The 27510-nt window shown below is 36.9% G+C and overlaps 1 protein-coding gene across 1 annotated transcript; it reads right to left on the bottom strand.

Annotated features, from left to right (window-relative positions):
• Positions 1 to 316: 316 nt before the first annotated feature.
• On the bottom strand, positions 317 to 27138 carry LOC127632184 (sestrin-3-like). Its single transcript, XM_052110775.1, has 10 exons — positions 26914 to 27138; positions 12583 to 12648; positions 9494 to 9688; positions 9218 to 9400; positions 7198 to 7446; positions 5675 to 5807; positions 4979 to 5097; positions 4638 to 4828; positions 2922 to 3066; positions 317 to 2817 (listed from the first exon to the last, which is right to left on the bottom strand). The coding sequence occupies exons 1-10, from the start codon at positions 26965 to 26967 to the stop codon at positions 2731 to 2733; spliced, it is 1422 nt and encodes a 473-aa protein (XP_051966735.1). The 5' UTR covers positions 26968 to 27138; the 3' UTR covers positions 317 to 2730.
• Positions 27139 to 27510: the final 372 nt, after the last annotated feature.

The raw sequence follows: 27510 nt of genomic DNA, 5'->3' as shown, positions 1-27510 counted from the left end.
CTGTTTTAGGGCCACTGGACTTGAATTCCAGCACTGACAGCATAATTGTGTGCCAGTGTAGACCGATTAGCCACAACATTAAAACCACCTGCCTACTATTGTGTAGGTCCCCCTCATGCTGCTAAAACAACACCAGCCTGCATCTCAGTATAGCATTCAGAGATGATATACTTCTAACCACAATTGTACAGAGCGGTTATCTGAGTTACGGTAGACTTTGTCAGTTTGAACCAGTCTGGCCATTCTCTGTTGGCATCTCTCATCAACAAGGCATTTCCATCCACAGAACTGCCACTCACTGGATGTTTTTTGTTTTTGGCACCATTCTGAGTAAATTCTAGAGACTGTTGTGCATGAAAATCCCAGGAGATCAGCAGATACAGAAATATTCAAACCAGCTCGTCTGGCACCAACAATCATGCCACGGTCCAAATCACTGAGATCACATTTTATCCCCATTCTGATGGTTGATGTGAACATTAATTAAAGCTCCTGAATGGCTGATGATAATCGCATGGAGGATTGTTGGTGACAGATGGGCTGGTTTGAGTATTTCTTTAACTGCTGATCTCCTGGGATTTTCACACACAACAGTCTCTAGAATTTACTCTGAATGGTGCCAAAAACAAAACATATCAAGTGAGGGGCAGTTCTGTGGATGGAAATGCCTTGTTGATGAGAGAGGTCAACAGAGAATAGCCAGACTGATTCAAACTAAGTCTGACAAAGTCTACCGTAACTCAGGTAACCTTTCTGTACAATTGTGGTGAGAAGTGGTTGGTGTTGTTTTTGCAGCACGAGGGGGACAAACACAACATTAGGCAGGTGATTTGAATGTTGGGGCTGATCGTGTTTATACAAATTTATGAGTAGAGAACAAGAAAGCTTCACAGCACCACTGTGACAAGAATAACTATCACAAGAAGGAAATACAACAGTTGCAAACATTTACCAATTTTTCAAAGAACATTTGCATGGGGAAATTATACAATCCGCTACTTACAAATTATAACACTTGCAACTAAATTTGAAAGGCACTTCAATGGCAATTTTACCTGCTCCAGTGATACAGGTATTCAGATTGGTTCACATAATCAATCTGTCTTTCAAAACATTTATAAGTCACTGTCCAAAACATTGGACCGGGCAACAATTTGTCTCCTTCCATAAAGCTTATCTTTCACATATTTTCAGACACAATTTCAATAGATTTTTTTAAGGACACTGATGTTGCACCTTGATTGTGCAAATATGTAATAATGATTCACAAAGCGATATAAATAAGCCTTTGAGAAATGTTTTGATGGGACAGTAATTATCACATCAATAGTATCAAAAGTAGTTACTTTTCACACGCTCCCTACAGTCAGATATATCACATTCACATACAAAACTTCTTGTGCTTTTGTGCGCAGTTATTTTTCACAGAAGCAAACAACCACAAAAAGATGCGTAAAAGATGTGCAAATACTTTGTCCTACGCATACAAATGTTTGGGATGTGACACGCTACATGTTGAATCTTGCACACATACACTCGCACAAAAATAAAGTCACAAAATGTAATTAGTATAGCTAGTTAGAGATTGAAAGTGGCAGGGTTTAGTGCCAGATCAACATATAAACTTAAACAAATGTTGCTATCTAAAGTATAACACTGAGAATGAAAGGAGATAGTAAAGGACTCATAGTACAGTATCAATGCTACAAAAGCTTAGTTTTCAGGTAAACAACTAAACCAAAACAAGTTGACCTGGGAAAAAAAAAGGTAGAAAAAAATACCAAACAAAATGTATGGTGTTGAACTCTAAATAATTGATTCAATACGAAGAAAGGTAATTTTAAAGAATTTAAAAAGGCACAAGGCTTAACAAAAGAAAGGAAAAGACTCTCAGCGAAAGCAGTTTACTTCGTACTGGAGTCTCACATTCTATTGTTGTCATTTACGGTGATATTACAAAAGGAAAATAGTATTCGGTTCCAAAATACAGTTCTTCTTAATGTGCAAAAAAGAAAAAAAAATGACTACTTCTTGTTAAAAGGTTATGTACTCGTTGCTCCAGTTTTTAAGCTTATAGTATATGTGAGATTTCAATGAGAAAATATTGCACGTTAAAATGTCATTTGCCCAGTCATGATGTCGTGTGATGTTGAGATGATGTCATAAATGATTTCGTCCAGTTAATCAGCTCAAATTATAAATCAAGTCAGAGGATTTGGGTTGTCTTAATCAGTCAAGAAAGAATTTTCCTGACCATAAAAGTCCCTCCCATAATATATTTTAGTCCAACAAAAATAATGGATGGATGGATTATAATGGATTATTGATTTAAATGAATCCATGCGGTCCAATTCGACATGTATATGTCTCTGGATACTTTCTTTGAAGTGTGGGATTATAACAGAATGGTTTGTGTTCATTCACATAACTTCTGTTGTGAGGTTATTGATCTGAACGACCCAAGAAATACTACAGATAATTTTTGAAGTGACAAAAGATTAAGAGCTAGGCAATAACTTGAACAAAAATATATACAAAACCAATTGCTGTTGACATGTGCTCATACTGGTTGTTATATAATTATATAATAACTGTACGTATTGAGAAGTCTGATTGTCTGATCGGTCACGACAAATGGCAGATTTGGGCTGATTCATTATAGAAAAAAATTGAATTGGTTAAATATTGGCGTCACAATGAGAGCAGTCCAACTGGTTGAAGTCTGATTGGTCAGGTCATGTAATGGGTGATGGCTCTCAAAGCATAGAGCAATTCTGCCTGCATGCGAGCCTCCATTAGAAGTAAATTCACATGAACCTAAAGCAAAGGAAACAAAGTTGAGAAAATTAGCATATTAAGTATAAAACAAATTTTGTGTTCTTCTTAGTTGCTGTTTGGGGTACGTGATAACATGACTTTACCTTCTCCGAATGTCTGAACTGGTGCCAGTAGCTCTCATACATGCGGCGGGTGGTTCTCTCTGGGTAACATGTCACTGTCTTAATGTAAACCTTCAGACTACGCTCCAACAACTGATTTACTTCTCCGTAATCGTAGTCGTCGTATCTGCAGATACACAGAATGAAAACACATGTTCATCCTTTTATATTGGGCTTCAGTACTCGGGAGAAAACAAATCAAGGATGTCAAAGGCCTGTATATGAGACTAGTACACTAGGGGGCTGTGGTTCATACTATGTATAGTGTGCTATTTTCTGTGTGCACAATCCCTATGGTCTAATAAATTTGCCAAAATGTGCAGTATAAAACCAGAGCACATTGCATGGAATATTTCATCCTAGAATGCAACTGCCAAGACTGGACTCATTATTTATTTATTTATTATATCTATATTGAGTTTTAAATTTAAACAGATTACAAAACACAATGAACAACGTAACTTAAACAGCTCGGCAACATTCACAGTCAATTTCCTTTCAATAGTCCATCAAAGTAAACACTTGCAATACAATCATTTTAGACAGGATAATCTGCATATTGAATATCAGCCCAGGGTCTAGTTATGTAGGGGTACCCTTCCATAAAATAGTTGACAGACTAAAAATAAATAGTCTCCAGGGTATTAATATAGGGCTTCCAGATGCTATAGAAGTGATCTGGCTGACCGTTGAGTACACAAGTTAAGTATTCAGGTGGTATTAGTTCCATCTAAATCTTGTGCCAGTCCGATATGGTTGGAGCCTTATCATTGATCCATCTCAATAAATTGTTCTTCCTGGCAGCAAAAGTGAGTATATTATACTATTTTGTTTACCTTGATGAAATTAAAGCACAGTCTGGAAGCCCCAGAATCAAAAACAAGGGTTCAAATCAAGCTAATTCCCTAAAGCAATGCTGATTTCAGAAACTATCTTAGCCCAATATATTTGCAGTTTATGACATGACCATAAACAATGTGTAAGGGTACCAGTTTGTGTTTTACACTTGAGGTATAGAGGTGAGAGGGAGCTATTAAACACATGTCTGCAGTTAGGAGAGTTGTGCATCCTATGTATAATTTTAAGTTATATACCTTCTGCATTTTGGAAATTGCTTCAGACAGCTCCTCTACAGAGATTGGTGCATTTAGTCGAGTTCTCTGTTCTTCTGAGATAGTGGGAAAAAAAATTATCTAGTAGAATAGCGGCATCCGCAGGTAGTTCAGAATCGTAAAGTTTCGTATAGTAGCCCCTAAATATATTATTTATTGATTTGCAATTGTAATGTAAAGTTCCATTTACATCCGCAATTGATATGATCGTCCGTCCACTAGATTCCATCATTACCAAAGTACTAGAGACATGTCAGCAAGCAGCCTTGTTTATCTAGACACGTATACAGTCCGCATCTTTGCACGTGGTCAATGTACCTGCCATTGACTGTACAGCGCATTACAAAGCAGTCTTGGTGCGCATGCATCAAACACGTCTGTACGAGTATACTTTGAAAACGTTACAGTACGTGGAAATACGAAGTGTACCCTAGTTTAAGTCTTCTTCATTTGCTGTCAAAATACAGTTTCCATTATCCAAGATGTGAAGGATGTCAAAATATACCAACCGGCTTATTAATTACTTGTTTTTAGAAACAAAGTTTAAGTTTTGTGAGTGTCAAATGTGGCATACTCATGGACGTACCTTATACCGTACATACAGTGGACGTAGTTGAAGAGTGCCCTGCGCAGCATGCTGGTATCCACCCCCTCATGACTGGCCATGTTGTAATAGGTCAGATCACAAGCCGTTCTGAACTTTTCATCCAAAAGGTGACCAATGTCAGAGTACAACCTGTTCACCAGAGAGAAACCATGATCTTCCCATGAGTAGTCCTACAGGAGTCAGTGAACAAGAGAGACCAAAGATCAAACAGAGAGAGGAGACCTGTGAAGCCAATCAATCATTTGTTCCCAGCTTGAAAGGGTTTTTAAGGGTAAAAATAAAATAATACTGTATTTGTGTATATTTGAGGGCAAACACACTTGTGCTTTAAAAGTGGGTGGGTTGTCTTCTCCGTGTCGTGCAAAGTCCTGGTATCCAAACGACGGGTCATCTACAAACCGAGCCACAGGAGAGGGAGGGACAACTTCCTCATCGAACCCTGTATACGCAAATCATAACATTGTGATACACGGATACAAAGCAAATTCCTTTTTCTAACTTTTCCATTGTTTTAAATCCTGCTCCTCAACAGTATAAAAATAGTTTTGTTTGTTCAGACAGTGTTATCAATATCTGGTAAACCAACAATAGTTGCCATAGTAATGACTTGAGTGTCATCACAACATCAAGTGACATAAAAGAGTAGCAGTTATTGTTAAAAGACAGCACAGAAAACTGAACATTTTTAACTTTGTGTATGATTTTACAGTCGCATCGAGTCCTGAATTATGAATAATGAAAAACAATTAAATCCGTCTGACCGTTTAGATTATCAGAATTCCAGATTTCAAAGCACATAATAATGTAGTTTGAATCTGAGTTGAACACACCTGTCTGAAGAAAACCTATTATTGGTCTAGTTTTCATTTATGAATATGTTTCCTGTGCATATTATTTTTTAATTCAGCTTTTTAATGGCTTTTAATGTTTTATGAAAAGTATTATATTCTGAAGGAATGTGATCAAGGAATGTGCTCTCATTTGATGCATACAGCATGAAGGAAATGTTATAGTACCTGCGGACACGACCAAAAGACTTTCTTTCTTTTCTTTCTCAAAGCGAGTGAACATCTCCTCTTCTGACGCATCGTCGTCTTCTCTCTCTTCTTGCAATCGCTTCATTCTCTCCATCAAAGCTTCCAGTTCACTCTGAAATAGACAAGTACAAATTTATTTTATATTTTCAATGCAATTTTGATATATGAACCCTATAACTAATCCTAAACACTCACAAACAGTACATGCAATGAGAAACTATTTGGAAACTGATCAGGAAGTGCAGGAATTTTAGAAGTGTAGGATTACATATTTAAAGGAATAGTTCACCCCAAAATGAAAATGCTCTCATCATTTACTCACCCATATGCCATCCCAAATGTGTATGACTTTCTTTTTTATGCTGAACACAAACAAAATTGTTATTTTTAGAAGAATATATTGGATCTGAAAATGCAAGTGAATGGTCACCAAAACTTTGAAGCTTCAAAAAGCACACAAAGGCAGCATAATCCGTGGACTCCAGTGGTTTAATCCATGTGTTCTACGGCGATCTAATTTGTTTTGGGTGAGAACAGACAAAAATATACACTGCTTTTTCACTGTAAATCTTGCCATTGCATTCTCTAGGCACAATTATGATTTCAAGCTTCTATTCAAGTGCAATCAAGCTTGAAATCATGGTCACCAAGGAGACTGCCAATGTCAAGTTTTACGGTGAAAAATTATTTATATTTTGGTAATTTTATGGATTCTTTTATGCTGCCTTTATGTGCTTTTTTAAGCTTCTAAGTTTTGGTCACCATTCACTTGCATTGTACAGACCTAAATAGCCGAGATATTCTTCTAAAAATATTTCTTTGCATTCTGCAGAAAATAGAAGGTCATACACATCTGGCATGGCATGAGGGTAGATAATTTATGAGAGAATTAGTTTTTTTGGGTGAAATATCCCTAATCTTATCTTAAAAATAAGCATTTATCTCTGTTTGAATGGAATTATTTAGCGTTTTTTCCCCCTTCATGTAGGTCACTGTGTCACTCACAGCATCATAAATGAGATGCAAAACTACACTTGACATGAAGAAATTTCAAAACGCTGTGATTTTGTTCTTTGTAGTTTGTTTTGGTGGCTTAAAGCAAGACATAATTCACATATGCATCACCACATGGAGCCATTTAGAGCTAAAAACATTTTTATGCCTCCTAGATAAACATCTGATGGTAATAAATAAAGTAAATAAATTAGGTAAAACATTTTAAAAGACAAGTGAGCCTTCACAGGTATTTTCTTTAGTAGATTATTTTTTATGTAATTTACATTAGTGAGGGTGAGACTATCATTCTTACAATTCAGCTTATACCATGCAATGCTAAAGTTCCTAAAAAAGTTAACGACCAACTTTTTACTTACTCGCAAAGCCCATTTTATTTGCATTTGACTCTTTGCAAGTGTTCATTTTGGACCTTGTGCAGATGTAGTACACTAGCACAGCTCACAAACACACAAAAAACACATGGATACATTGCAAGACGTTCTTACCCCTGTGTTCGGGTTTTGCAAAGAGTTCCCATTTGCTTGGTTGCTCTTTGTTAGGTGGCAGGTGCACAAACTCGAAATGGATGGGGGGCAAAGGTCATCTGTAACACCGCTGACCTCTGTGACCTCAGGGTCAGGGTTGACACCACTACCAAATACAAAACTAGACAAGGCGTGAAAATGAGCCAACAGGACGACAGCATGAACCAGCTCTGCCAAAGACCAGCTGTGTTCTCCTGTTTTCACCAGAGCCTAAAAAAGAGAGGGAGAATGTAAGGTCGTTAATTTTTGACATTAAAGGAATAGTTCACCCAAAAAGGAAAATTCTCTCCGCATTTACTTACCCTCATGCCATCCCAGATGAATATGACTTTCTTTCTTTTGCAGAACACAATCAAAGATTTTTAGAAGAATATTTCAGCTCTGTAGGTTCAAAAAAGTAAATGGTGGCCACAACTTTGAAGCTCCAAAAAAACATGCAAAGGCAGCATAAATAAAGTATTCCATATGACTCCAGTGGTTAAATTTCAAGCTCAATTACACTTACAAGTGTCATCTAGCCCTCTGCGTATGAGTCAAGCACTAGGAAGTGTAATCGAGATTGCCTTGAGACTTGCAATGGCAAGATGTACAGTGAAAAAAAGGTTACATTTTGGACATTTGGATTACTTTTAAGATTAAGATTCAACTTTATTTTCATTGTGCAGAGTACAGGTACAGAGCCAATGAAAAGCAGTTGTTTTCGCATATTCACTAAACTGGGGTCAGCCATGAAACGGCGCCCCTGGAGCAGATAGGGTCAAGGGCTTTGCTCAAGGGCCCAACAGTGGTATCTTGGCGGTGATGGGGCTTGAACCCCCGACCTTTTGGTCAGTAACCCAGAGCCTTAACCGCTGAGCCTCTACAGGCCCCATGCTGCCTTTATGCTGTCTTTGTGTGCATTTTAGAGCTCCAAAGTTTTGGCCCCCTCACTTGCATTGAATGTACCAACAGAGATATTCTTCTAAAAATCTTTGCTTGTGTTCTGCAGAAAACAAAGTTATAAACATCTGGAATGCCAAGAGTGTGTAAACAATGTGAGAAATGTCTATTTTGGGTGAACTATTCCTTTAATATGATTTAACTCATTATATATGGGTCATTGACAATTAAGGTTGTCTGACGTGATAAAATTTTGAAATCTTACAAAAATCTAGTTCAAAACATCAGTAAACTTTGTAGAAACTTTTGTGAAGAATCTTGTGTCCACGTTAATTTTTTTATTAAAGCAAATGCCAAAAAATGTATTTCATGGCTTTAAAAATGTGGCGTAACCATCAAGTAAAAGCTATTAAACTAATTTCCTTGCACTTTTAATACACATAATTGAACACAACTTTATCAATAATTTCAAAAAGTTTTCAAACACATTTTTCAAGATCTTTTTTTTTTTTTTTATATATAACAAATATCATTAACTTCTGAGTCATGAATATAATTTTTGTTTCTGAAGGTTACGCCATTTGCCCTTAACAAAATGTGCTTTGAAACATTTGGAAAAAAAAAATTTAAATATTGAAAACATTGTTTTTACTGCTTATTTAAACAAGATAATAATAAAAGATTATTCCAAGCTACTTATGCCAACAATTCTTTTTTAAGAATTTCAGCTTTTAACGTGCCTGACGGTTACACCACTTTGACATTTTTTACTTTAAACCTACTCAGAAATTTAAAACAAGTTCATCATAGTAGAGTATTCAAGTATATATTACACATAGCAATTTGTTTTCAAGTAATTCTTTTGAATTGTATTTTGCATGTATTTTTGAATAAATGAACAGATCTGGACAAAAACCAAATGAGCGTCACATCAAGGACTCATTTGTACTGTGTATATAATATCCATACTGTGCACACTATGCAGTATACAAGGAATACCCAGATGAACAACTACAATACATTTGCCAAAAACTAGCCAGTATTCCGTGTATACTGTGCAGTATAAGCAGTAAGATCACAATGAAGTCTGTGTTCACATTACCTGAATGTGTTGTTTGGTGATGAGCCAGGGTCTGTGCGCGAGGATTTTGTTTATCTCATTGAGGTTGCGTAGTCGTTGCGGGCAGAACTCCAAACCTCTGAGCCAATCAGAACACACGCCTATATGCTCAAACTCTTGAATGTGTTGACACACCAATGTGGAACACTGATGGCGTGCTGCAGCCTGGAAAAAACAAACATTATTATTACTCATAAAACTATTCCACAAGAACTTAAGTCCTTAAGATTTCCTTAAAATTTGCCTCTGTGTATGTACCATTATAGCGATGTAATGTCTATAGTGGAGTGGTAGAGGGCCATCCATCCTTAGGAGGTAATAGTGGCAGCGCAGGAAGGCTTGCAGGTAATGTGGGTGGAGCCCCATCACATGCGTCAGGTTATCCAGACGCCCACAGAACACTTCATCAAGCAACAGTACAGTGGAATCACTAAGCGGCAAGGCTCCTAGGATCTGAAGTATAGGTTAGAGAGGGTGAATATGAGAAACAGTGCATTGCACTTATTTAATTTGCTGCAAACAAAAAATAGGTTGTGAGGGACAGAAGTACAATCTTTTAAAGTACTGAAGAATACACATTTTATATATGCGAAAGAGCATATCTGCTGTTCCACAAGAAAGATTTGAACTCAGATTCAGGTTCATTCATCTTAATACAGCAAAGTGAGGACAGATGCTATAATTCAATTTACAATGCAAATACACTTTCTTAGATCACAGACACGGAGCAACAATACCCAGACTCACTTATTATTATTCTTGGAGATTTTAACAAGGCAAATCTCACACATGAACTGCCCAAATACAGACAGCACATTACATGCCCCACCAGAGACAGAAATACAATGGATCATTGCTACACAACAATAAAGGATGCATATGCCTCTGTCCCTCGAGCAGCTTTGGGACTCTCTGATTACTGTCTGGTTCATCTTCTTTTGATCTACATGCAAAAAATGTAATTAGCTAAACCTGTAGTAAGCACTGTAAAGGGATGGACCAATGAAGCAGAGCTTGAACTACAAGCCTGCTTTAAATTCACTTATTGGAGTGTTTTTGTGGCTGCAGCCACAGACCTGGATGAGCTCACAGATACTGTGACATCATATATCAGTTTCTGTGAAGATATATGCATTCCTGCTAGGACTTATTTAACATACAATAAGGATAAACCATGGTTTACAGCAAAACACAGGCAGCTTCGTAAGGCCAAAGAGGATGCTTAAAGAAGTGGGGATAACATCTTGTACATTTAGGCCAAAAACAGACTGACAAAGGAGATTAGATTGGCTAAAAGAAGCTATTCTGAAAAGCTGAAAACCAACTACAAGACACCAACCCCCAAAACTGTAGGGAATCAACAACTAGCTGACGACCTGAATGTGTTTTTACTGTAGATATGAAAAGCCCAGTCACACACCCCACAAAGCACACAAACATTTACAACTACTGTAACCACCCTCCTCTCCTCTCCTGCTACTCAACCTGCACTTAAGGTCTGGAAAGAGGATGAGTGCCGGGTCTTCCGGAGACAGGAGACAAGAAAAGCACAGACCCGCAGATTTCACCCGCTTGTCCAAAATCCTGTGCTGACCAGCTGGCCCCATCTTCACACAGATCTTCAACAGATCACTGGAGCAGTGTGAAGTTCCCTGCAGCTTCAAATGCTCCACAATCATCCCCGTCCCAAAGAAACCCAAAATAACAGGATTTAATGACTACAGACCCGTCGCTCTGACGATGTGGTCATGAAGTCATTTAAGAGACTGGTGTTGGCCCATCTGAAGGACATCACTGAACCCTTCCTTGATCGACCAAACAGGTCTGTGGATGATGCAGTCAATATGGGACTGCATTACACACTGTACTCAATATTTAGACAGAACAGGGACTTATGCAAGGCAACAATTTTTTGACTTCAGTTCAGCTTTTAACACCATCAACCCCCTATCTTTCTGGTGCAGTCAAAACAACCTCGAGCTGAACACGCTCAAAAGTGGAGATGATAGTGGACTTTAGGAGGAACACCCCAACACTGACCCCGCTCACCATTCTGAACAGCACTGTGGCAGCAGTGGAGTCATTCAGGTTCCTGGGCTCTACTATCTCACAGGACCTGAAGTGGGAGACCCACATGGACTCAATTTTGAAAAAGGCCCAGCAGAGGTTGTACTTCCATTGCCAGCTGAGGAATTTCAACTTGCCACAGGCACTGCTGATACAGTTCTACTCAGCATTCATTCAGTCTGTCCTCTGCACTTCTATATTTGTCAGGTTTTGTTCAGCTACCAAGTCAGACATCAGACTTGGATTGCTGAGATGATTATTGCCGCTCCTCTACCCACCTAGCACATTTCCTTTTCGAACCGTTGCCCTCTGGCCGGAGCTACAGAGCACCAGAACAGCCAGGCACAGGAAACATTTTTCCTCAGGTCATCCACATAATGAACAGTTTAAACTGCCCCAAATACTTTCCTTTTGTCAATACAACCATGTGCAATATTCAATCTATCCATTCCTACTTCTATCCATATTTCATTAATATTCTTTAACATATCCTACCTCTTCTTCATTACATTACATCACCTGCACATAGCAGTATATCTATATATAAATATTCTAACAACATTCTTGCTCTATTGTATATCTCTCTTTTTTTATCAGTTCTATCTTTTTAATTTGATGTCACTATATGTATATATGTTTAAATGTAGGAGTTTGTATATGTATGTATATATGGTTGCATTTTTTGCACTGGAAGCTTCTGCCACCATCACAAAATGAAGCTCAGTCTGATTCTGATTCTGTTTACATTAGTTAATGCATTCGGTATCATAAACTAACATTGAGCAATATATTTTATATTGAATTTCTTAACATCCTTATTAATGTTAGATAATAAAACTACAATTGTGCATTGTTAAATTCATGTTAGTTCATAGTGCATTAACTAATGTTAGCATACACAGCATTTAATTTCAACAATGTATTAATGTATATGTGTTAAAATGAACATGAACTAAGATTTATAAATGCTGTAAAAGTATCGTTCATTGTTAGTTCATTTTAACTAATGTAGTTGACTAATGATAACAAATACAACTTTACTGTAAAGTGTTAACTTTAATTCTTAGGGTAAGATGTAATAAATTCTCAATCTTGAGAAATTACAGCATACAACGTAGGTTCAAAACATCATAAGGATAAATAAATAATGAAAGAATCTTCATGTTTAGGTAAACTATTATTTTAATATGATATTGCATGTTTACTGGTACTTCAAGAAACTTTGAATAATAATAACATGGTGATATCACTGTACCCTGTTAGAAAAACAATGGTTTTACCTCATTTTCTGGAATAAATGAGCTTGGTCCCGTTGATATGTGTCTTAACATCTTCAATCCTTTCTCCTGTGAGAGGAAGAAAAAGAACATTTTATATTTTGAATGAATATGATGAAAAATATTCTGACAGTAAAAATATTTAACAAGCAAAATCTGAAGGATATGCTCAAGGTGCACATGTCACAATGCAAGTGCTATATGTATTTTAATGGATTTTCAGGTTGATTTAGTGTCTCCCTGCTGGGGTTTATTTTCAAAGTCTTTCCCAGTCTTTTGTTCCAGTTACAGTGAAAGGTGAGGAGTTCCACGAAAGCCGTGTTTGCATTTTTACTGTGAGTGCATGTGTTTGCTTCACTGGCTATAATGCCAAGGGTGTAAGGGTCACTTTAGTTCAGTGGACCATGGCCACGAACAACCAAATCTCTTCCCCTGTAATTCTCACCCTCCCTTTCTCTTAATTTCTCCTTCCTTCCTTCCTTTCTCTCCAGGGTCCCAGTTTGTTCAGGATACCCCAACCCCCCCCACAAGTCCACACATGGTGTTGTGTTTGCAGTCAAAAGTGTTTTGCCTCCACTCAGTGTCCTTGCTGGAAACTTGTAGTGTTTATAAAACACTAACCAAAAAATAATAAGGGTTTGTGCACCCAAACACACATTTAAACAATGAATCAAAAGTACAAAGTCTTTTTTGATATAAAGGTATTTTTCTGAAAAATACCTGTATATTTATAACTGTAAAGATTCTTTTTTCAGAAGTGCAAAGTGTACAAATGTACCTTCACAAAAAATGCATCTTCACTGCAAAAACATATAAAACAAGGTTACATGTACTTACAGTATACAAGACAATAATACAGAAAATGTACCTTAAATATACTGTATGTGAATCTTGAAAATGTATCTGGAAAACATCTTTGTTCTAGGTTCAATACAAGTTTAGCTCAACAGACAACATTTAGCAAAATATTTTAAACTCGTCCTTAAAAAAAAAAAAGCAACAATTCGAGGTAACAGTTATGCACTTCCAATTTTTGGAGGTTTTAAAAGGCAGTAATGTGTAGCTTAAAATTTTATAAAAGCACTTACATTCATTCTTCTGTTAAAATGTGTAAATTATTTGAGCTGCAAAATTGTTTAAACCATTATTTATACAGTCGTTTTAGGGTTTACAGCGTTAAGTCGTTATGGCAACTAAGTTGTAAAACTAGACACAACTTTACTCAGAAAAGGCTTGTAAGTTATTTTATAACACTAAAATCATGTTAACATACATATTGTTAACATCTTGTAGCTATACCAAAGTCTTTCTAGCAAGTCAGTCCACTGTCAGCCATCTTGGTGACGCTCTATGGAGGCTAATTCCAGTGATACCAGTGCAGCTCCTATCTACTTGAATGGAGAAAGACCAAAATCTCAAAAACGTTAGGCCAAGATTATGATCAAAGAACATATTTCAAATCAGCAATACAATCTGACAATACTGGTGTCATAAATTGTGATTCTTAACCTCATATTTTGCTAAAACATGCCATTCTTCCGGCTGTATATCTAAGCACATGAATGTTCTAGAGTTAATTGACATGTGATATCTGTATCTAAAAGGTGACTGGCTCTTTTAACTGTAAGGCAAGACTTCCTTTCTACATCCATTTACCGTTGGCGCACAGAGCTCCTTGATTGAGCGTTCCAATTTCTCCTATTCATTTTAATACAAGTGGCCCATCTCTGCTCAATAATCGCTGGCTATACTTTTGAAACAGTGAGTATTTTAACATTTTTGGATTGGCCCCATTCACTTAGATGCCCCATCCACTGTAGATGCTCACTGAGACCCAGATTTGTTTTTTATTATTATTTAACAGGAGGGACGAGTTTTTGTGGTAATGGACATTAATGCCACAAATGCTGTTGATTGAGCTTAACTTGTACTGAACCCAGAATATTCCTTTAAATTCATTTTTTCTTACCTACCCCCTTGCAATTTTTTTTTAAGCATAAACCTTACTAAATTGTATGTGCTGAATGCATAAAACAAGAAGAAACAATTTGCAAATGGGGAAATAAAAAAAAAAACAAGATGTGAAAAAGGCTTATGCAATTTGGCTTAAATTGCATAAGTAAATTTACCTTGTTTAACAGACAACAAAACCTGATTAACAAAATGATATTTTTGCAGTGCTACTGGCTGAAATATTTTCCCAAAGACTTGAAAAGACTGTACTTCACCAGGACCAAAAGAAACCTGCATATTTCTGATTTAAAAAAGGCAAGGAAAAATTGTGCAACATAAAGACAAGGGGAGTTTTGTTTTTCATTTGAAAACACTGAGGGCCTTGTTGTATCCTTACAACCACAGTCTATTGAAAAAGTCAGCACGGCTCTACAAACTGTATCAAATAGTGGAGAGTAAATTGCAAAACAAAAAGAGGACAAACAGCGAACAGGGGGAGGACAGACGACAAAACAGAAAATACTTTTGAAATCAATATCAATTAAATCAATGCACGGCATGATATCACCACTGATAATGCCTGAAACTGCTTGCTTTGGAGCCAAGGCAATCATTCTGTTGTCATGACAGCAGCATGAATGTCCATAGATAGAAGTAGTATCTTCCTCAAACAGCCTGGGACAACGTCCAGACTACACACACATACAGTACATACACACTAGTCTCATTAATCCAAGAATTCATTTCACAGTTCAATCCAAGAATTCAAATGCACAGGGGATGCATTTAAGCTACCAGGTGTAAACAGCGACATGTGATCAGATCACATGTGATCAGATCACCCAAGACATATCTTAATACCAGGTGTAAACAGGGTCAGAACCGGATCAATCCAATTCATTAACAGACCATTTAGGTTTTGCGAACTGGATCAATTGATTAATTGAAAAGATCCCATTTAATTTGTTCATATATCGGGCATCACTTCTTCACTTATGAATGAGTGCTAGAGCTGATGTCAAGTTTTTCAGTAAATAACGACCTGAAAATCTGTTCCTCACACAAAGACTTTAAATATAGTGCACATATGGACCACTTGTATTATACTACTCTGGTGCTTTTTTCACACTGCTAATTCAATGACAGGAGATCAAAAGTTCTGCTGCTGAAATCGGTCTGTGCTTAATGAAATTCAAAATCTCTGCCCCCAGTGGCCGAACCTAGAAGTGTTGATGAGGTAAAATGTCCATGGGGTGGCGCCAAAAGCGAGTTGTTTAATTGTAAATGACAATAAAATGAACAGGAATGCATATTTTATTAACCCTATTCCCTAACGCAAATACCAACCCTAAACCTAACCATCAGTGGAATGAAAATGTAAATTTAGAGTGAAAATGAAACCTCAGAATCGTGCACATCATTGTTTATGTGAACTCAATTACTTCCTGGTTTCCACAGGACCCTAACCCGTGTCTCGGAGTGAACTCGATTACTTCCTGGTATCTATTACCCTGTTTTCACCTGGCATTAAGATGCATCTCTGGTGATCCAATCACATGTGGTAAGATGAGATGCATCACTGTTTACACCGGTCACTTATATGCATCTACTGTGACCACTTCTGATTGAATTTGGAGGAGAGGGACCCATAATGTCATACATCAATTGCTATGTCAGTGTGTTACTGCATGGTAATAAACTGCAACAAAGACAGAAAAGACAAAGAAAGCCTGAAAATATGTTGTGTTATTTCTCCCAAATGCAGCTGAAATTGAATCCAAGCACAAAAGCAACATTTCGAGCAGAATTGTCTGTTATTTCATAAGATTAGTTGTATTAACCTGAGTTACAGATGTTTGTGCATCTCATAAATCCCTACATGTTGATTTCAGACACATTGAAGAAGATCCATGAAGTTCTCATGTTTGTGTATGTATCAGATTTTTTAAATTGTCCGATCAGACATTTTTTTTCCTTTTAAAATGCTCATAACCAGTTTAAAATCTTGTTTAAGCGGAGCTCTTCATTGATAGGGGAGAGGAGTCGCTTCACTGCTGCTGAGATGCATTCAGGACAGATAAGCGTTTACACTTCTAATGTGATGTGGTTACATGCATTTTTGATCACATTCGTATGTGGTTTTTGTGATCCGGGTGACCAAAAATGCATTTTAATACCAGGTGTAAACTGGGTCTATGGGACCAGAACCCATGTCTTGGAGATAGTTGCACCATGGGGAAAGGTCAACATGTTTAAATTGATGCAAAAATGTCTGATGGCATTTATCAGTAAATTGGCAGTGGGGATGGGGATGACTTCAGGGTACATAAACACTCGAAGGCAGCATGTATGTTTCACACATGATCATGTTAAGCCTTAGTCCTCTTCACTTTTATTACATGGAAAACAGTGGCCAGGATATATTTGTGTTCTATGTAAGGAAGAAAGTAATATGGGTTAGGATTAAAGGTAAGTAAATAATGATAGAATTTTCATTCTTGGCTGAACTATTCCTAATTAAAGAGAGAGAGAAAGAGTAGGGTTTGTAGGGGCTGATCGTGTCAAACATGTTCTGGGTGAAAGTGCAGAAATCTCTGTCTCCATGACAGCAAAGGTGGATTTAGAACAAATGCAAACACACACACACACACACACACACACACACACACACACACACACACACACACACACACACACACACACTCTCTCACAAAGTTCACTGTGTGCTTAGTTTAAACAAATGAGTCTGTTTCCTCTGACCTACCCTCACTGAGTTTAAAGAGAGAAAGACACTGAAATATGGGGAGAGGAGAAGTGACATGCAAAATGACTACATAGACAAAATGGGAGAGAATAACGGACTGATGGTTTCGAAAGAAAGGTAGAGAGATGGCGAGATGATTATGATGTAACATTCTGGCACATTTGACCACTAATGAGTCTCCATCCACACGTCTGAATTAGGATTATTTTTGGTTAGGATTTTGTTTTGATTTCCAGTCATGTTTTTTAATTGGATGTAAAGAGAAAAATAACTGTTATTATCTGAGGATTGTTGAATTCTTGGAAAGGAATTCAAAGAAGTTTTGGAAGGTAACATCAAGGATAAATGATATGCAGGTCTATAAAGATTAATTTACAGTGAAATATCTGCCTTAATTTAAAATGTACGATTTGATTTCCAAAATGCAGAGCTTGTGCATAATGTGTGTCTTAAATTCTGTTTTGAAGTAAGCCTGATCCACAAATTAAAGGTGCAATAAAGCATCCAATTATCACAATATGTAATCTGAGATTTAGGAAACATGCTAATTTGAAATACTGGCTTCTCCGAAAACAATACTACAGCCAGTATATTCTACTATGAAATGTCTGTTCCAGGACGGAATTTCTGTCTGTGTATTGGCCTCTGTGATCCCGCCCACTGCCCATTTCCCAATAGTTTTTCAACACCCCGGGTTGCCAGATTTGAAACAAGTTAGCGGGCAAAGACAGTACACTGCTGCCATGAAAGCCATCAACACATATATCTAACATTGACAGAGTTATAAAAAATCCACACGAGCTGGTTTATAATTTGCAAAAGATACAAACATTTCAAACGTATACATTAGCTGATCAACTTAACGTGTAAGGCTCGTCGCTTGCCATTGTCAGTTTGCTTGTTCCTGTTGCGTCTCAACCTGGCAACCCACGTGTGCTTCGAGTCTGGGGCGGGAGAGACAACTCTCTCCAATATTTTGAATTTGGACTGCAGTACCCATTTTAAAGGCTTGATGTCCATGTTACATATTGCTCCAATAAAGAATTAAATAATTCTGTTTTTCAAATGTTACGATTTAACTTTGACTTTGTTTAAATAAAAACTTTTTTCAGGCCTGGGTAGCTCAGCGAGAATTGACGCTGACTACCACCCCTTGAGTCTTGAGATTGTGGTAAGTTGTGCTTGGATGCCACAGAGAATTGCGTGAAGCCTCCAAATGTGCTATGTCGCCACGGTAACAAACAAGCCACGTGATAAGATGCACGGATTAACGGTCTCAGGCAACTGAGATTCATCCTCTGCCACCCGGATTGAGGCGAGTCATTATGCCACCACGAGGACGTAGAGTGCATTGGGAATTGGGCATTCCAAATTGGGGAGAAAATGGGTGGAAAAATATTTTTTCCTCAAAAACTCGGGAGCCAGAACATCTATATATTTGGAACACTTTATAATAAGGTTGTATTTGTTTATATGCTTTAGTTAACATGATAGATAACATGAACAAACAATTCTTTTACACCACTTCTTAATCTTAATTTTAACATATACTAATACATTTGGCATGTCGGCCAAATTAATAAATGTAAATTTTTTAAATTGCAGAGGCTATTTGCACTAAGTGCACACTTTGTTACAATAAGTAACATTTACCATAATTTTACCACAGTAACCATAGTATCAACATGGTATTTTGTAGTAAAATCATAGCAACCGATAAATTAAACATGGTTACTATATTAACACCATATTACTGCAGTAACACCATTAAAACTATGGCTTTTGCCAAAAAACAATATTACTAAAGTAAAAACGGTTAATTTTAGCCGTATCAAACTTTTCTCTCAACTCCAGACCTTCACCGTTACCAAAACACTTCTAGGCAATCAACCTTTATATTCATTTTTATTAATTATTATAAGTAGTATTAAAGGAAATATTAAGAGTTGAGACAGGAAACAGGGTGAGGAGAAGTAGGGAAAAATGGGTGAATCAAACCCGGGATAACTGCTTGATAAGAGCACATCCACACTTAACACACTACACCATTGCAGCGACACTTTGGGCTGCAGTTTGTCTTTAATTTCAGTGTTTCCACCAGACTACTTGAGTGCAAATAGCCGCACTGTGTGGCAGGGGCAATTTACAAATAGTGCAAATAGTCGACTTATAAATTGTAGGTTGTATATGTTAACATTAGTTAATGCGTTATGAACATGAACAATCGCATTTTCTTACATAAATATCAATCAGTTGTTCACTGTTAGTTAATTATACCTAATAATGAATACCTTAACGATTGTTACAAATAAAAAAAAATGTAAAGTGTACAATATCTTTTTGTATAGACACAAAAAATGTGAATATGTTCGATAAAACATCGGCTAAATTATTAAATGTTACAACATATATTGTAATGTCTGCATACCCATGGCTGAAATTTTCCCAAAACAAGCACTAAAACCAGTTAGTTTGCATGTCTGTTCAACCTCCATTTCTTGTGAATTTCATTAGAATAAAATGATTGCATGTCAATTGGCAGAGCATGAAATAAACTTAAAGCAAACATACTTTTTTACTCTGCAGACAAATATGAACTTACAGTTTGTTTGCAAACCAACTCAAAACTAATCTGACCTTTTCATGCTACATTTTTAAAAATGTACTTAACAATTCTTTCTTTCATAAGAATCCTTCCCCTGGTTATCATCAGAGTCAGAGAGCTATAAATTATGTCATTAAACTCATTATGTAATATTGGCACAATGAATGGTCTTTTCTTTTGCCTAAACAGATGCCTGGTGGCACCATGATGAAAATGTGCGTCAGGCTCTCAATTACTGGTTTCAATGTTTGTAGTTTTAACCACAAATTTCTATCCAAACATACAGAAATTCAAGCACTGATGATCTTCCAGACAGGTCTGTATGTGGTAATGGGGCAGTGCGATTCATTGGTTAATTATGTCAAACCAGTGCACAGGGCAGATTGAGGCACAGGACGTGTGTCAGCTGCTGAATCAGCAAAACTCTCTATAGCAGCACAATTTATTTGAAGCATCTGTGTGTCTCTCTGTGTGTCTCTGTGCAAAAAAAGCAACATTGAAATACAAAACCAGTTGCTTCGAAGCACGTCACATTTGCTATATTGTTCCGAGCTCCACAGAAGAGACATTGTTGCTTTATCTTTGAAGTGTGTGACAGCAAACAGAATAAAAGAAGGAAATAAAGACAGGTAAAAAATTAACTAACACAGGTGGGACAGGATTAGGTCAGAAACAAAAAGAAAATACCACCAAGAGAGCACTTAATACGCTCTTAAAAATAAAGGTCCTTCAAAGGTTGTTAGCAGCACTAAGGATTTTATCACAGAAACGTTTTACTCTATGGGTTTCTAGAATAAGCAATAGGATTCTTTGCAGCTTAATAAGTGTTATAATAATGTTAAATCTTCAGATCAGCATATTGGTTTCAGGTATTGGGCCAACTTAGTGGAACTAAGGTACGGTATATGTCCACCGTTTAAGGTGCTGTAAGTGATTTAAACATTCTGAAGCTTTCACATGACTGTGCCGTTGAATTAGCCACGCCCTCTAATTCCAAAACCCCAGCTTCCAAAGATAATTTTAAGACCCAAACAGAGCAAAATAGCAGCATTTTTTGTTCCCGTGGCTGTCAAATTCAAAAGTGGCACAATAGCACCCTCAACAGACAAACATTATGAATCACAGCCACAATGAGCCGCTTCAACTACAACACTATGAGAACGAGCAAAAGGATTGAGAGGTGAGAAGCATCAATGTCCGTGGACACATTTTTTGTTTGCTGTTTACAAAGTGTCCAGCTGTCACGGACACCTATGAGATATCTCAGGACACTTATTTCATAAACGAATGTGTTTGGGCTTGAGCATTTAGGCCTATATTATTTTATTTATTTTTTCGTTCTTTGAATTAGTTAATTATATTCATTTAAATCTTTTGATTATTCAAATCTTAATTTGATATCTTAATTTGACATACAGTCTTGGAATAAAAATAAATATATATATATATATATATATATATATATATAAATATCTTTTTATTTTTTAATTTTTTTTATTCCAAGGTGAGAATGAGAGAAGCTACTGTATATGATGTCTGATGAGAGTCGACACATCCAATGCAATGGGTAATGAAGTTAAAATTAGTGATTGGTCATTCGTGGCTCAAAGAGCCAGCTCGTGTAGGTGAACGTTGGGAGCCAGCTCGCTTATCAGAAGAGCCAAATCTATTTATAAAAATATAAAAAATTAAGATATTAATAATCAAAAGATGTAAATTAATAGAATTAACGAATTCAAAGAACGAAAAATGAAACAAAATAATATAGGCCTAAATGCCTAAAGTGTCAACCAATGAACCAAAGACGCGTGAGGGAGGGCGGAGCCAACTTATTATGTTGTTCAGGCTGTATTAGTTTTGAACGGTTAGATTTATATGCACTTTGTTTATATACAATCAAATTTATACTTTAAATGCAAATGTTTAATAGCATTCTTTTTCATAACAAACCAACGCATTTTTAAATACACCAATTATAGTCAAACTATCACAAAATATTTGACTTGAAAAAATACAAAACATATTTTTTTTAAAGAGCTATTTGGGAGCCAAAAGAGTCTGCTTTTTTTGGTGAGCTGAGTCGAACTAGCCGGCTCACTGAAAAGAGCTGGAATGCCCATCACTAGTTAACATGACTGATAGACCAGGAGTGATTTATCCACAAAGTCCTCCTAAAAGTCCTCCTGAAACAGTGTGTTATGCACTCAAAATAGGTTTGCATTCAGCCACAGGATATCTCACAATATTTACTCCTGTGATTAGAGACCAAAAGTTCATACAAAAAGCTCCCCAGCCAGCAGCCAACAGTTCAGTATAATAAATGGCAGGTAGTGTTTCTGTATTTAAGTCCAATTTGATTTACAAGAACCTTTTGGCAGGGTGCATGTGAGACAGAGCAAAATATGTGCAAAGCAGAAGTAGGTCACATGTCTTTAACATGATTAATGGCAGCTAAAAATAACAGTTTGAGGACAAAGAAAAAGAGAGAGAGAGAGAGAGAGAGAGAGAGAGAGAGAGAGAGAGAGAGAGAGAGAGAGAGAGAGAGAGAGAGATGAGGGGACACTTACAGGCTTTCAGATGAGATTAGAAGTTGAGAAAGATAGTCAGACACTGATATAATCAAAAGTGATGAAAAGCTTTCTGTGTAGGTTTTTGATACCATTTTAACCATTTTAACCAGTGGTGTAGTTGGGGCCATATGCACACATATGACGTATGCTTCATTTTTTCCCAGGGAAGTTTGCATATAAAGACTTCTAAGGATCAATATTTGCGTATACCCTAGGTATACCCACTTGTTTTGCGGCTTCAGATGTCCAAGTCTATAGTCGTGTTAGTTACCATTTAACTGTATTAGATGCTGTTTTATGACACTGAAGATTTTTTATCGTAATTGGTGCATTATCACTTAAATTCTGCCATTTCCCGCCTCTGTTAACCGTTGTCACCGCCATCATTGACTGAGGGAATTTATGACAGTGAGTGAAGAGAGTCACCCTCATGCTGAATGAGTATCAGGCCAAATTAATGAAACTAAATATGCCAACCATCCTGTAAAATAAGGAATCGTCACGTAATTAAAGGAAAGAAATTGCGTTCCGTATGAAATCCATACGCGATTCCATTTGTCCCATATTTAAGCGTCACACACCCAAACTGCTGAGAATGTTTCACTAATTGAGAGAAATGGACCTGAAACACACACCTTTCGCATGAGTTGTGTGAGATATCAGCTATTGCTTTACACGGACGCTAGACTTGACAGAAACGGCTGGGGGAAATAATCAGTGACAATCAGTGGACGTCTTCTGTCGTGTTTTGTCAGATAATTTTGTCAAAATCATATAGTACTCAAGAGCATGTTAATTGTTTCCCACCATTGGGATTTTAAAAGACCAGTAAACACACCTATTCATGACATGCCATTAAAAAAGTTTGCATATGTTAGAGTGTGTTCTGGTAGAGAGAGAGAGAGAGAGAGAGAGAGAGAGAGAGAGAGAGAGAGAGAGGTAAGATAAAACTGCATTACTATATTAAATTGAAATAAAAGTGCAGTAGTAGAGGTGTAGTTAAAACACTTAACATGATTTTTGTTGCATTTCCCTTATGATAAACACTATTTACTGCCAAAACAACAACACTAATCCAATGAGAAATACACTATTTACATGTTAAGGCTTTCCTCTCCCTTTCTCTCTTCTTCCTGGTCATTGTATCAAAGCGTTTAGTAAGGGTGTCTGTCTGTGCTGTTTTTCAATGTTAAGCAGTGTCTCGCACAGGAACGCCTGTAAATGTGGGTCTTTCCTACAATTCAGTGCAATTTAAATCCCTATTACAAGTGTGTGTGGTGTTTATATTGCTTAATTTAACCCGATTACAATTTTGATAGGCTTGTTAAAAAGAATAAAGACTTTTTATAATGTTACACACTTATTTGCACTTAAAAGTTACATTTTAAATAACTGAAATCCTTTTCTATTGAACTGTGTTGCATCCTCATGTCCCAAAACCTGCATGACAAACATCTTTGACAAAAATAAATGCTAAATCATTGGACTTCCATTTTCCTCCCACATACAGTTAAGAGTTTAGTGTTACATTCTCTCACTAACATGTATTCATTTGTGGTAAACACTGATCGTGGAGGTTTTTTGTGTTTCCCTTGGTTTATTGCACACCCTATTATGTCATGATACCTGACCTTTCATTGAACATATACTGTATGCAGGGTTGGGGAGTAACAGAATATATGTAACAGGATAACGTATTTAAAATATAAAATATAAGTAACTGTATTCCACTACAGTTACAATTTAAATCATTGGTAATTAGAATACAGTTACATTCAAAAAGTATTTTGATTACTGAAGAGATTACTTTGCATTTTATTGTTATTTGTTTCATTTAATATTTAGTCCTTTCAGATGGAAAACATTTATACATATAAATGATGCGATTCAAAGTGCATTTGAACAGCGGAAATAGTAGACAGAGAAGTTTGAAGTAAGTTTGGAGCAGAAGAAACTTAAATAAACCTTGTGTAAATTGTCAGATTTATGCTAAGCTAAAATGTTATTTCTAGCCATTTTACATGCACATGTTACCAGACACGATCATATTTTTTATCAATAAAATTCACGTTGGATCATAATTTCTTATTTTCTTGTAAAACCTTTGATATTAAGGCCAAAAATCGTATTTTTTGATGATAATTTTTGTATTGTTTTCCTGTAAAAATATAAGAAAAATCCTTAAAACCAGATATATTTGATTGATCTTGTTTTAGAAACAACACTGCACAAGATATTTAGGTTTTTCAGAGAATGTATTTTTAACGTGTTTATTTTGTCTTTCTGTACTGGCAGAGTTTTTATTGTCAAAACAAGTAAAAAAATCTACCAGTGCTAAAGAAGTAATCCATAGTATTTATAATACGTTACTGACCTTGAGTAATCTAATCAAATACGTTACAAATTACATTTTAAAGCATTTATTCTGTAATCTGTAGTGGAACACGTTTCAAAAGTAACCCTCCCAACCAGAGGTGTAGTGGTAAAAAAAGAGGTGGGTAAACTATAAATTCTGGTGGACCACGACGTGGTCACCCGGTAAGGTGGGCCACTGCCTACCGGTGTATGTGTATCCTGATGACATCGCTATAGGCTATCATTTGATGGTACTACCAAGGGTATCACTGGTTGTTCCCTCATCATAGGTCACACAATCACTATTCAATTCATACATTAATCTAAGTTCTTGTTAAAGAGACCCAAGAAGGAATAATATGGTTGAAATCTATAAAGTTTACTAAATGACAAAACAGAGAGAACAAAAATATTTAAGAGAGATAGAGAGGGAGGCTTATATCCAGGGCTTCCAATGCAATGCACTTGTACATAATGATTAGGGATTTGGGATTATTTTCATAGTCGATTAATCTGTTGAATATTTTCTCGATTAATCAATTAGTTGTTTGGTCTATAATATGTCAGAACAATGTGGATCAGTGTTTCCCAAAAGCCCAGGAGGATGACGTCCTCAAATCTCTCGTTTTGTCCACAACTCAAAGATATTCAGTTTACTGTCACAGAGGAGAGAAGACACTAGAACATATTCACATTTAACAAGCTGGAATCAAAGAATTTTTACCCGCCACAATATCAACGCTGACCGCCACACATTGATTTTCGATTTATTTTTTATTTTTTACTAAGCCTATTTAAAATCGTATTTGATTGCAGAGAGCCGTAGCGCATTCGCGCAGCACTAGGCTACCTCTCTCTCTCTCTCTCTCTCTCTCTCTCTCTCTCTCTCTCTCTCTCTCTCTCTCTCTCTCTCTCTCTCTCTCTCTCTCTCTCTCTCTCTCTCTCTCTCACCCGTACCTCTCGCGCTCTCTCTCCGACATGGAACACCGCTGCATAAATCTGTCCAACACAGCACTGTCAGTTATTACTTATTAGCCAGCATACAAGGAGCCTAATAAGGAGGGCTAAGTTATTGTTCGAATACAGCTGGATTTTTGAGGTCAGCACGCTGTATATAGCTGGTAGTAGTCAATATCGATGCACGCGCATGGGAAACACTGGCAGCAGCGCATTATGAAAGACTTCGTCTTAGGTTTAACAACCTATGAAACTAATAATGAACAATATGAAACTAAAACGACATAAGCTTAATTTAAAATGGCTTAGGAACTATCTATTTAGCGGTGGATAAACGCAATTTAGAGGTGGATAAACCCACTCTGGAGGTGGGTAAACGCTATTTCCGAATTTTGGGAGGTGCGTAAACGGCGTTTACGTGCGTTTAGCCTCCACTACATCCCTGCTCCCAACCCTGACTATATGTTAGGAAATAACATCACACACACTGGAGGTGAACATAAACCATTCTGCAAGTTATTTGAAGTTTATAACTCTTTTGTTTTATTAATGTTTTCTTTAATAAAAACAAATAAAGCATAACATGTCCATCCTATTATGGGAAGATATACGGGAAATTAATATAATTAAAAAATGTCAATATACATTATTTATGTTAACGCAAATATTACCTTACAAATATGCTTCCTAGATATCAATCATAGACCTTGTAGTGGCTCATTTATCCACTGAATGTCCACCCTGTTATTGTCCACCCTGATGCTGCCCATTTAACTGGATGGACATCTGAATGTTTCAGTAATTTAGTTTTACCAGCATGACTAATACTAAGTTTAATATGTCCCTGTAATGATCAAACATGAAGAAACTTGTAAAAGTGTATTTTGTTTTTCAGAAGTTTCAAAGATGTCACCGAATTGAAGGAATAACCCATTTACAATAAGTAGGCCTACAGATTTGCAGTTCAGCAGCTCCCAATGCGCAAATTACGCAGTCTACAGTAACAGTAAAGTACAATCTATAACAGACAACCCCCCTTGTTTAAAATACTTTCTATGCATGCTTAAGGAACAAATACTGTGAATGCAATGAATGCAAAAAATAGATAATAAATAATAAAAGACCGCTACCTTCTCTTTGATCATGTTCCGACACTGGTTGCAGATGCCTGCGGTTCCGTTCATTTTGGCAAACTTATACCCTGAGAAGAGCTCAATGCCGGTGTCAATGATGATGTACTGGTCTGGGCATGTCCACCGCTCCTCTCTCGACTATCAGCGCCACAAGAAGGACTGCTATATAGTCCTCCGTGTCCCTCCGTGACTCCCTGTGCTGTGCGCGAGGCTCAGCAACAGTCCAACTTCAGCAAGATTGTGCACAACACGCCCCCTCAGCTGGCCTCTGTCTCTCCTTGCGACGCTCCGATTCGCGAACGAATCGTTCCTTTTAACGATTTGAACGAACCGACTCGCAAAGCGTTTTGAATCACTCGACTGTGAGAGTTATACACGGGTCAGGAGTAAAACCGCATGAGATGGGAACAATATAGTTATAGATATAGAGAATAAGTAGCCTAATATTAACATTATGAATTAGTATGAACGCTAATATTGGGGACAATATTGTTGATGTTGGAACACTTTGTTCGAACCTATTCGTAAAGCGTTTGTGAATCACTCGGCTGTGAAAAATGAATTAGGGTTGCCGCCCGTCCCGTAAAATACAAA

The sequence above is a fragment of the Xyrauchen texanus genome, chromosome 38 (assembly GCF_025860055.1).
Source record: "Xyrauchen texanus isolate HMW12.3.18 chromosome 38, RBS_HiC_50CHRs, whole genome shotgun sequence".
NCBI lineage: Eukaryota > Metazoa > Chordata > Actinopteri > Cypriniformes > Catostomidae > Xyrauchen > Xyrauchen texanus.
The sequence above is the reverse complement of the archived record's forward strand: the minus strand, read 5'-3'. Positions and strand labels throughout refer to the sequence as shown.

Coding starts and splice junctions, on each gene's coding strand:
- LOC127632184 (XM_052110775.1), bottom strand. CDS start 26,967: ATGAACGGAACCGCAGGCATCTGCAACCAGTGTCGGAACATGATCAAA. Junction 5,808..7,197: donor TGCAAAACCCGAACACAGGG/GTAAGAACGTCT, acceptor TGTCTATTTCAG/AGTGAACTGGAAGCTTTGAT. Junction 3,067..4,637: donor CACTGTATGTACGGTATAAG/GTACGTCCATGA, acceptor GTGTATCTGCAG/ATACGACGACTACGATTACG.